The 12,177-nt window shown below is 44.2% G+C and overlaps 1 protein-coding gene across 1 annotated transcript; it reads right to left on the bottom strand.

Moving 5' to 3' along the window:
* Positions 1-5,159: 5,159 nt before the first annotated feature.
* Positions 5,160-12,177, bottom strand: LOC136958977 (angiopoietin-related protein 1-like). Its single transcript, XM_067253143.1, has 5 exons — positions 11,975-12,177; positions 8,568-9,428; positions 7,646-7,839; positions 6,470-6,740; positions 5,160-6,298 (listed from the first exon to the last, which is right to left on the bottom strand). The coding sequence occupies exons 2-5, from the start codon at positions 9,373-9,375 to the stop codon at positions 6,111-6,113; spliced, it is 1,461 nt and encodes a 486-aa protein (XP_067109244.1). The 5' UTR covers positions 9,376-9,428; positions 11,975-12,177; the 3' UTR covers positions 5,160-6,110.

The raw sequence follows: 12,177 nt of genomic DNA, 5'->3' as shown, positions 1-12,177 counted from the left end.
GATAATAGATTTGACGTAAAAACCCCGCGCCAGTAAAACAGCCTTCTTTCTCTGCGGTTTCTGCCAGCATTTGCTTGGCCACCATTGTGTAGCAGCGCCACTCAGCGGAATGAAGAGCATGTCACCCTGGCCCTTAACATTGCTCCCAGTTGGCCAGCAGAGGGCAGACAAGACACACACAGCATTGTCCATGAAAACCTTTTCAACGTGCAGCTAATTAGAAAATAATCAGATCTAGTTTATTTTGGTATGGATGTAAAGACAATATAAATAATATATCTGCAATCATAAAAGACGGATTCGTCCTCAAAATGGCAACATATTGGAAAATTGACATAGAGGGTTACAACTTTCAACAAAGGAACATGGCAGGATTTCACACTTCCGAATTCTAAATATCTGCATGCATTCGGATTTGAACCACTACACCTTGGATTCCAATTACTAGGCTACACTCTTGCAAACTGAGCCACAGGCGCTTTTAAGAAAGTTTGTTTGCGTGAGTGCACTGAGTTAATGGGAATACACTGTCCAATGCAGTCTTACAATATCAAAATACAACTTTTACACACATAATGCAAGAAATCCAATATGCTGGCTAGATGTAGCATGATCTTATCTACAAGATACAACTGTTATGGCGCTTTTTGTGTAGTATTTACCTCAGAGAAAAACATTTGCTAATGTGGAGGAATGAAATCTAAACTGTTAATCTATGCTGCTATTTCATATGTTCTATCATTCTCTGTTTAATAAAGAACAATCAATACCTCAGATTTACTAAATGTGTAATGACAATGCTGAACATATATTCCAAATGTAATCAATGCTTCAATTAGAACAGATAATGTTGAACTTATGCACCAGGATGTTTCGAAGTCTGTGAAAGGTGTACCATATACTGGGGAATGTAACCTTTGGTGTGAGGAGGAATGCAATAGATGAGCATGCTGTCAGGGGAGGTGAAATGGTAACACTATGGGACTGGAGCAGGCACAATGGGCCCCACAACTCTTGAGAGTAAAAGTGTCAACACTACGAGATAAGAACTAGGCAGGCCGTAAAGGATGTAACTCTTTGCTCCTGGACGTCATCAGACCTTGGGATGGTCTGTCCCCCCATTGGATTTTCTGTCCTCCCATTGAATATTCTTCCCACCCTTGGATGCCCCCCCCCCCCCCCCCCCTTTGGATATTGCGCCCCCCTTCCCCTGGACATCATCCTTCCCCTGTACATCATCAGACCTTTGGATCTTGTCTGCTCCCCCTTGAGACATCATCTTATCTTTGGACTGCCCACCCTGACTGCCCACAAACTCCTCTTGAGACCTAGTAGGATGAGCATTTCCCCTCCCCACTGTCTTTTGACCAATAACCTAACAAACATCTCCCTCTCTTGGGGGTACAAGACCTGGATACCTTGCTCAGGTCTGGCAGAATTTGGACTGGGCAGAAGAACTCTTCTTGACTTCTGTCAAGGCTATTCTCACGAAGGCCTTTGTTTTCTCTACTCTGTGAAGCGAGATAAACAAATACTACAGATGAATCATTGCTATGTTTGACAACCGGAGGATTGACCAGAAGACCAGAAACCGGTATTTCTGTCAGAATCCAAAAAAACGTAAAAAAAATGGCCGTGGCTGATTTTGAACCTCTGACCGTACACTAGCTCTACCACTTACTAGCTCTAGCTACTACCAGAACAACTATCAAGAAGGCTGTATTTGTTGTCCAGGTATAACAAGAGTGTCTGCTAAATGACTAAATGTAATAACAACAAACGAATGTCCAGTGTCCAGAAGGCTGACATTTTGTCCAGATATAGTAATATAACATAACATAAGTGGACATGTGGTTTAAGAAAATAATAATTTAGCTAGTTTTTCAAAATTCTCACCATATCATGGCGGACCTAATGGATCTTTGAGGCTTTTTGTTCCCCATGAGAAATGAGGCAAGTAAACCAAGTTTCAGAAGAATTGGACAAATGGTGTGGAAATGCTATCACTTTGAAAAGGGGACATTTGGGCTTGGCCTCAGGTGAAATGTGGGCCATTCTTGGTGAGGGGGTTAGTCACGGCCTGTTGTATCAATATGCCACATTTAAAAACATTTTAAATGTGGCATATTTCTGACAAAGGAATCCTAATAAACAAAATAAGGTCAGTTCAACACCATACAATTCACAACCATGATCCTATTAGGTGAGTGTTAGACCATTTCACGTTAGCTGCGAAATTAACTGACAAGTATCCAAAATGTTGTTTGTATCTTTTTTATTCAGTAAAAGCAAAAATATAGTCCCTAAGAAAACGGGTCAATTTGCTAAGAAAACATAGGTTGGAAAATCAATTCGGTTCAGCAGTTTTTTCGTTTTCTGTGCTCTTTGTGCTCTGAGCGCAGAACTAGAATAAGTAATTCAACATATTAGCTCACCATTTTCCTTTGCGGGGCTTTACTGTGGGGCCCTTCTGTTTTAACTTGTCTTAACTAGGCCACGAAAACAGCTGAGCATATGGGCAGTGGGCCTAATAACTCCCTCCCTAGACTGAAAAAAGACATTGACCCATGACCTCAAACATGGCTCATATTACAATTCGTGAAAAAAGGGTAATTTGGAGCTTACAAAGCAATACGGTTGGTGTTATTGAATATACTGACACTGCTACTTTATTTGGGAAAAATAGACATATTCAATTTTAATCTAGAAATAACTACAGTACAGCAGGCCTACATGTCATTAAGATCTCATCATATATAGCAATGTAGACCGTGGAAATATCTTGATGGAGTGAAATGCTCTCTGAATACTGGCAGATAAAGATATTAATATCTGCTAAACTGATGTTGAAACTTGGCTTGACAAAGAAACTAGTTATCATTTCAAGGCTCAAGTTGTCCTATTTTTTATTATCTCTGGATTAAATACAATGCTGGGATTTGCGTTTGTGTGCTATCAAAACAAATTACATTAAAGCTTGGCAAAGACTTCTATGTTATATGTCTCGCTGAAATATCACACCATGTCGTAAATTTATGTAAAAGGAAAACTCCATCTGTCTCAGACTGAGACTTCCCAGCTCCCAAAGAAAAACTATCAATCTAAGACCTGTCTTCATGGAGGAAGATAATGAATTGGCTCTGTGAAGAAGAAAAAATTGGTTTGTGGTGGGACACTTTTGGTACCCTGTTCCATCCAAGTCTATGGGTTTCCATCTCAAATGATATCACAGGGCTGTTTGTGAAATAGTTTGAGATAAATGGGTCTCTATGGGGATTCCCAGCAATGGATGTCCTTGAGCAAACATCAGGCACGTAGAAGCCCCACAAACATTTTCCGCAAATCGTCTAAGCCCAGGACTGTTTCTGTGTTCTTCCACACAAGTCCACTGTGACAGAATTGGCTTTCCCTCTTGAATCCTCCATCAGTCTCCTGAAGACCACCAATGTGTTTACCAGTTTTCCAGGGCCCGAGTGTGGTCTCTCTCCAGGGCCAAAGATGTCACCTTGCCTCTTCCAGCCTCTGAGAGCACAGGGCTGAGAACGGAAGGTATGTGGCTATGCAAAGTATCAGGGTTATGGAATATGTTACTGCGACAGTTACTGGCAGACTAACCTCACTCATGTGGACCACATGGTGGAAGCGACTTGTGTGGGTTTTTTATTGTGTTTGAGATGTCATAAGTGAAACAAAACAACAACTAAAGAACATGAGCAGACAAATAGGGTTAAACTCTACTTCTACCATCTGTCTGTGTCTGTGTGTCTGTGTGTCTGTGTGTCTGTCTGTATGTCTGTCTGTGTCTGTGTGTCTGTGTGTCTGTGTGTCTGTGTGTCTGTGTGTCTGTCTGTCTGTCTGTCTGTATGTCTGTGTGTCTGTGTGTCTGTGTGTCTGTGTGTCTGTCTGTCTGTCTGTCTGTCTGTCTGTCTGTGTCTGTGTGTCTGTGTGTCTGTGTGTCTGTCTGTCTGTGTCTGTGTCTGTGTCTGTGTCTGTGTCTGTGTCTGTGTCTGTCTGTCTGTCTGTCTGTCTGTCTGTTTGTCTGTGTCTGACAGTGTCTGTGTCTGTCTGTCTGTCTGTCTGTTTAACAACTAATACAGTGATGTTAATAGAAGGGTAAGGCTCTGGAATCTGAGCTTTTTAACAGCTGGTAGCCTGTGCGGTCGGTCCATCTCTCTCTACCAGCCTCTCTCACCTTGAGAGGCCCCATCACTGTCCAATGCAAATATTAGACAATCTGTAAAAAATGTACCTTAGTCGTTCATGGAAAACTCTGTCTCTCTTTCCCTCCCAGCCATACCAGCACACAAAGTCATCACCCATACAGTAGGACCAACATGAACAAGATAGTTATTTACTTTTTGCAGTTCTGATCACACTAGGAAGTTTTTTTAGAGATAAGATTAGATTTTCAAAAATCAAATTAATAGTAAAAGAAATCATCTTTCTGGCTATTTGGTAAGAATGACCCAGGATAAACTGTCCAAGATATACAGTTCTACGTTTGCTTCTAGAGCTGTTTATGTTGATTGTCTGTTCCAGTCTGGCCTTAACGTACTATGTAAATTAAACACATGTTCATGTTTATATAATTGGACCTACAGTTTCTTTTACCGATTTCTTTTTCCAAACTACTCTAAACTCTGAAGTGCCCCATTTGGTTTATTTTAACAACCTGATTATCTTTAATAGACATTTTGATGACTGGCGGTGATGGTAAGTTTGGTTTGGTCTTATTGGGTGTAATGTTGCTGCTGTGTAATTGTATTGACTGATGGCATTAGCTGATTATATTTGGTCATTTTTTGTTGTGGCAATTCTCCAATGCATCACTAAAATACACAATTTTGTGAGGGGACATACAGAATCTGTTAATCAGAGGGATAAGGGCAGAGTCTTTCTGATATGGGTTTACTGTCAGTGTTCGGTAGAGTACAGCAAGGTCTATTTTTCTCCTCTCCTGTGCGATTATTTACTCTTCAGATGGAGGCTGCTTCTACCAGTGAGTAGAGCCCATAGGGAGTCGTGACCCTTTGAATGAAATTGTTTTTTTTAAAGATACAGCCCAAGCGCTTTTGTGCGGAAAGAATTTCTCTGTATTTAAAAGGAAGAGAGAGAGAGAAAAAAAACACTTGGAAATTTGGACAGATTCCATCCCAGTACCTCCCCACTCTTCTCTTTTCTTCCTCTTCATCCGTTCTGTCTGAAATGTGTTTCTCGTTGTCTGTCCCGATGCCTCTCACTTACTCTCTACTCTGTTAGCATTTTTTCAGAGCACAAGAACCACTCAAAACAAACCGTAATTCCATCGATTTGTTTACCAAAGATACTTGTTTTTCACAGTCTCACATTGAGATTTAATCAGATGCAAAATGAGAAAAGCAAAACAGCGACACACATACACTACTGCAAGGGAACTGTTCAAACACAAAACAGGACATGGTCCATGGTTGCCACAAATACAGCAAAGAGAGAATGTTTTCCATAAGATAATTTACCGCTTCCTCAGGACGCCTGGTCCATTTTCCACGTTATTATAATATTTAATAGTACTCATACACCATCAAGCATTTCAAGTTACTTGCATTGGAACTTTCAAGATGCTATTACAAATGTACTCAAAGCTATTTACATACCTCTATAATTAGTTGCCTTACCATTTTAGTCTCTGGTCTATGAATAGCATGTATATATGATGGCCACACCCTCTGATGGATTCTCATTGTTGTCTCCTCGTTAAAAGGTAGGCCTGGTCTAGCCATCACTTGTCTAAGTCTAGAAACCCCAGGTAATACCATAGTCTTGTTTCAGGTCGAACAGGATCTTGGAGCCTGCGGGAAAAGCCAGTGCTCTACCAGCAAGATGCTGCTCACAGGATACCTAAAGCTTCTTGACTCTGGTCAACCCTCACAGCCAGGCCTACCATGAGGATGAAGGCACTTTATCAAAACCCCTCCACCTTTAGTCAACTGTGATATGTGGTTTTGATATAAAATAATGTGAGATCACTGTCACACATTATTGTTGCCCGGTCCATGTCTGTGTGATGAGAGCTCCAGTGAGCGTTTTGTGACGGGGCTGAGGGTTAGGCGGCCCATGCCCTTCCCCTAGCCTCAGTCTATGGGTCTGATCATCATGCGGACCCCCTTCATGGAGTAGAAGCCTCCCCCGTAGTCGGCCCAGAAGATGCCGTCCTGGAACTTGCTGCGGTAGACCCCGCCGGTGTACCACACACCGTTCAGATTGGCCTGACCACACGTGTTGTACCACCAGCCACCTTTATGGAAGTGTGCACAGTTACCTGTGTGGACACAGTACATGGCTCATTAGCATGGAACCACCAGGAACATTTGCCTCATGCGTTATGTAAACTCACATGCACACACAGGTCAGCAATTACACTGATGGAAAATCGAGTAAGCACCCCAAGGTGAAGTTAAAACGCAGAAACAAAACACCAAGCATCAGCCACCTGAGAACGCGTCCTTGTCTCGGTCCAGGGTGGTAAACTGCTTGCCGTTGTGGCTGCTGAGAGAGTCTCCGGCGTTGCCCTGGTAGGTGCCCAGCCTCAGCCGGTAGCCTTCGCTCTCGGGCTCCAGGTGGAAGCTGCTGTACTCAGCATACACCTTCTTCCCCACCCAGTCCTCCAGCTCCACCAGGAGGCGGTAGTCGCCCTGCTTCCCCATGTTGTAGATGCCCTCCAGCCCCAGCCAGTACTCACCGTCAATGTTGCCAAAGCCATTCTGAGACAAGGGGAGAGTTATGAAGTTAGTTGTTTGTTTTGTGGTATGGGTTGTTCAGAAAAAGAATGAAAAAGAATGTACTGTAGGGACGCAGTGTCTCAATATATATTTTAGAAAGACTATAATCTTGTTTTGTGGTTTGTTGGATAATCACTGAACTTTTGCCAGAGCACATGACAATTATTATCAGAAATTCTATCATACCCGATCTGAACTGTCTAGGCTATTTGTTATAAAGCCTAGTCTTTCAACCCCTAACAAACCCTGGATCACTGCTAATGGCAAAACAGCCCCCGTGTCCCTGTCGAATAACTATGGCCTATCTGGCCGTTTGCCTTCTCCAGAGCTCCTTGACGCAAAATGTCTGTGGTTTCTGATTGTGGATTAACTAGATCATGCAGAGATGATGAATGATGTGGGGTTTCTGTCAGGGGCTTGCTTTGTGTGTAGATGTGGTGGCGCTTTGTGGGAGAAGAAAATCAATGCTGAACAGAGTAATTGACTTTCAGTTAAACATAGGTTAGCCTGGCAGGTCGGAATGGAACACTGGATCACCAAGGCCAACGGAGATAGTTCACCTCATCTGCTTAAGAGGGAGACCTATGATGTGCATAGCTTGCCCAGCACTCTGGTGGTTTGGAGTGCAAAGGCAGAGATTGAGCTGTGGAACATACCTTCATGCCGGTTCTACTCAAATTTCATAATGGGAATCTAAAACTAAATCGCCTCCGAGAAATATGCTGACACACTCGTTACTTTAAGTGAAAACATCAGGGTCTGGGCTCTGGAAACGTTCCCTGGGACCCCAGATGGTTCCTTGGGATAGGTCATGTAACAGCCCTCTGCTGTCTCTGCAGGAGTAGTTCCTACCAAAAGCGGTTTGACAGGGATGCATTTGTCATCACCTTATAGTTGTCCCAGTTCCGGAAGAAGTTAATGGATCCGTCCCTCCTGCTCTGGATGACTGTCCATCCTCCATTGTCCAGGCCCTGCTCACACCACACCTGCATGGGCCGCTCCGCCTCGTCTGGTTTGAGCAGGTACATGCCGCTGGTGCTGTGGCCCGCCTCCTGAGCCTGCTGGCAGTCTCGATAAGGACCTAAGGGCAGGGCAAACAGGCAGGCAGGCAGAGGCAGGCAGGCAGGCAGCAAGACAAACAGACAGACAGGCAGGCAGATAAGCAGATAGACAAACAGACAGACGTACAGGCAGACAGACATAGTTTGTTTTAGGATTTACATGAGAGAGTAGTGCACTGAGTTTGTTGTGTGTGAGATGGTGACTCTTTGGTCTGATATGATAAATCCGGTCTCTAGGACTGGGCAGGTCCACCCACCTGGCTGGTGGTTTGAGGTGAACCAGAATTTCTGCTACTTTGTGGTTAGCGAAACCATGTCATGCCAGCCTGGGCTGTGTCCTTGCTCTTGCATGAGAGAGAATAAACCTGGAGAGGATTCAGTTTCCTACACTGCTACCTTCAAATCCCAAACACTTTATTATTCTTGGATGGGTACGATCTAAATGTGTCAGGAATTTTGGTTGATGAGTAAAATTGCATGGGGTGGTTCTTTTTCTTCTCTTTCCTTCTCTTTCCTCCCTACCTGTTTTCAGACATTACAACATTATTTCCATCAAGGTCTGCGTTGCACCTACTTTCAGCTGAATGTGCAGATCCTTAACAAAATAAGACCATAGACCGTTTAGCTGTTCCATTGTTCAGACTCTACCAGTTTATTTTACAGTCCCTCTAACTCCCTATCCCAGTCACCCAGAATTTCGAAAGATCACCCTGTCCAGTCAACCATTAATTAAAGCTTTTTGTCTTACCCTCAGCACTGAAGTTGCCCTGTGGTGGCTTCTTGACCTCCAGGGTGGTGCCTGTGGGCGAAGGCCCAGAGCGGGAGCCCCGTTCTCGGGGGAACGTCCTGCTATGGTCCCTCTGGATCTCGTTGGTGAAGCGTGGGATGCTGACAGGGATGTTCTCCGGAACCACCTGCACCAGTGGAGGTCCCAGAGGAGGCTGCTCGTGCCGGCGCCCGTACACCTGCAGACAACGCTCCTCCAAGGCCCCGATCAGCACAGACTGGTTATTGACCACGGCCGACAGGGCCGAGTAGCGGACCTCCAGCTCGCGGTAGCGCGCGGCCAGGCGCAGAGACTCGGCCGTGGCGTTGAGGATGCGTCCCTCCAGCTGGGCCAGCTCCAGGGAGTTGTCCCTCTTCCTGATGATCTCGTGCAGCAGCTGCATGTAGAGCTGCGTCACCCTGGAGTTCATGTTTCTGCTCTCCTTCCTCAGGAGCTTCATCTCGTTCACCATGTTGCCGTCCACGTCCACCACCAGCCTGAGCGTCTCCATCTCGCGCCGCTGCTTGGAGAGGAGGTCCCGCACCACCGCCACGTCCAGGCGCGTCACGCGGTCCTTGTCCGTCGACGGGACCCGGCTGGCACAGATAGGGCCTTTGATCTTCTGCTCGGGGACCAGGAAGGTGTACGAACACTTCTTGGGTTCCCCGCCTGCCCCTTCCTCAGTGGCCCGTCGTCTCCGTTTAAGGGGGGAGCCCCTGGTGAGGCTCTCGATGGCGCCCCACAGGGACAGCCCCACCAGAACCAGCAGGCTCCATGTCCTGGGGTCCATAGCTCCTTTCTTCTTCTCCTTTCCCCCAGCAGGCCTGTGTGTCAGCTGAGGACCTAGAACATATAAAAGAGTAGGATAACATAAAAAACCCATCAACCCCAACAATGTAGTGGAACCTTGTATGTGTTTAAAACCACTGTAACTGCCAACATAATTAGGATAACCGAATGCATGACGTCCTGTCTAGATGCCCAACAATAACTGTGTCAAATAATGAAGTGTCTGAACTTTGAAATACATTGGGAAAACTATCAGACCTCAACGATCCTAATTAAATACTTTATTCTTGGCAAGATATACCACTTCAACTGCACTTTTCCCTGCTCAAATCTGTAAGAAGTCCTGATATGGTCTCAGTTCAGTCTCTCTTGGGCGTTCCTCCATCCTAAGCTTTATATCAAGGGTGTGTTTGGTCTGTTTCTCATACTCATTCATTTCCATGGCTTAGTCTGACTGCCAAATCCTTAAGCCTGCATCGTGTGGACTGATGAACTGCCTTTGTCTTTGTAAAATGGTCCGGGGATTACGTTGACATTGAGACGTTTTGAATGTATAAACATACGAGTTTGTGTTTGTCCAGAGGATGTGATTTAGATTAGGACCATACTTGTGTGACAAGCCCTGCCTCAGATCGATGACACCCAGTCGTCTCCTCTTGACATCTTGGTAATGACTAACTTTGACTAACTTTAGGATTCAAGTCCTATTTTTCCTAGCTGACCCAAATGCTTTTCAAAAAACATTTGGTTCAAGATGTATTTGGAAAAGAATGAAGGACAAGGATGTGTGAGCGGGAGCCCCTGATTCATGAGTAATGTTTTCTGGGGTCTATTTTTGGTGGAGAGGCTCACATTTTGATCTTATTGGTCTTGACAGCAGAGCAACCAGAGAGAGGTGGGCGATGTTGAAAAATGCATGCTAAGTGAAAGATCCCTCCTTTCATATTCAATGGCTGGCTTGGCTCAGGAAGTGGGGCTAATGGCAGGCCAACTTCACTGATGTTGCTCTCCTGGCCAAACCTAACTAGAATGCCGTCTGTAGAGGATGTGGCCAAGAGGGCTTAAATAACCGTCATCAAACACTTTTGACAGGCACACAATATGACCTACTTTGCATCAATACCCCTCAAAAACAAATCCTCTCTGTATTAGAGCAGATACAGAGGAAACAGGACTGAAAGAGTTCTGGATGGAGAGTGTGTGTGTGTGTGTGTGTGTGTGTGTGTGGGAGGGGGGGGGGGCACTCATTCATCTCTGTGGTCTTTTCTAAAGTGTTTAGCTGCACTGAAGGGTCCCAGCTGTCCTTGATGGAACAGATCCAGAAGTATGACCTCAACCAAGACTGCTGTTGAAGCTAAATGAAACCCTTCATCATTGTGGAAAGAAAATAAATAATTGTCCATCTACTGCCTTTCATAAACAAACAAAAAATAGTTTTATAAGTGTCTTCAAAGGTTTAAAAAATATTTATGAATGGCATGATAAAATCACTTTTTATGCCAAACAAAAATACTTATTTAGTGTGTCTGGCAGTCAGACAAAACTGAAATATTGTAAGAGGAGAGGTTAAATGTGGATTTGTGTGAACTGATTATAAGTTACTTTAACGATACAGCAAGGGAAATAACTGCAAATGAGGCCTGTCCGACAGCTCATAAACACTTTTAGGAGGAATATTACTCAAAGGACAGTTGTTTTTTTTGGTGCTTTTTTTGTTGGAAATAAATCCCAGTTCATTAATAATTTGACACCGGCTATTGGCTCCAAAGAATTTGATTCCATACGGCTGTTGAATTACAAGCTCAATATGAATCTTAGATCTGTTGGCCTGACGTGAGTGACAGTGTTTACACAAAGGCTCAGTGTGAATTGCAGAGAGATGAATCTCATAGCCAGTTATTACATCTGGGTCTCTCATTAACGCCAGACTGGTCTTCATCAAGTCAGCCACAGGGCTTCTCTTTTTTCATGGACTTATTAAAAATGTCTCCAAAAGTATGTTTTTTTCCCTGCCCTGAGCCAAACCGGTTCCTCATCTATATTTATGAAGGAGAAGCGCCTCTCTACACAGGTCAGACTTAGAGTAGCAACTGCCTGTGTTCTCTGCCAGTTCAGTAGAACAGTGCATCTGTTGCAGAAGTCAGCATCTGGGTTTTCTTATATATGTACTATGTCAGAGAAATCTGTTCACTGGCTGGTGGACAATGTGACTGATGGTTTATATGATCTCCTTTGAATATCTAATAGTCTTAAAATTATAATGGCAAGAAATAAAGGAAATAGAGATTTAAAATTAAGGAATAAAAAACAGGAATCCAGAAAGAAAGGAACAAACTGATACATAAATAAAACATATATTTTCAGTTCTTCAAACATTAAAATGAAACACTGTCACCTGGTAATGAACCCCTTCTGGGAATATCTGCACAGTAGAATTCTAGAATATCTAGAATGCACATACAGCAGTTTCCTATAACCAGTTCAACAATCTGAACATGTCCTTAAGGAGAAACTCATCAAAGGTACAATCAACCAGAACACCAAACAAAAAATCAAGAGAAGGAGCCACTTAACGACTGAAAAGAGATGCGTGTGCCTACCTGTGACTGTCTGGTGTGTGGAGTCTAGCAGGCTCTGGAAGTGGTCCTCTGGGAGTTTGCTGGGGCTGGCCTCTCAGTTGGAGGTCCTGCGTAGCTGCACGTACTCCATGGTCCAGTGATCACTGACTTCTGACTCCCCTGTCCCCTCTCTGTCTGGTCTCTGTCTAGAAGAGTAGAGGCCGCTGTAACAGGGGAACATGCAG

The sequence above is a fragment of the Osmerus mordax genome, chromosome 16 (genome assembly GCF_038355195.1).
Source record: "Osmerus mordax isolate fOsmMor3 chromosome 16, fOsmMor3.pri, whole genome shotgun sequence".
Classification (NCBI taxonomy): Eukaryota; Metazoa; Chordata; class Actinopteri; order Osmeriformes; family Osmeridae; genus Osmerus; species Osmerus mordax.
Note: the sequence above shows the minus strand (reverse complement) of the source record. Positions and strands in the feature narration are given on the sequence as shown.

Coding starts and splice junctions, on each gene's coding strand:
- LOC136958977 (XM_067253143.1), bottom strand. CDS start 9,375: ATGGACCCCAGGACATGGAGCCTGCTGGTTCTGGTGGGGCTGTCCCTG. Junction 6,741..7,645: donor GGAACTGGGACAACTATAAG/GTGATGACAAAT, acceptor CCCTTGTCTCAG/AATGGCTTTGGCAACATTGA. Junction 6,299..6,469: donor AGACAAGGACGCGTTCTCAG/GTGGCTGATGCT, acceptor GTGTCCACACAG/GTAACTGTGCACACTTCCAT.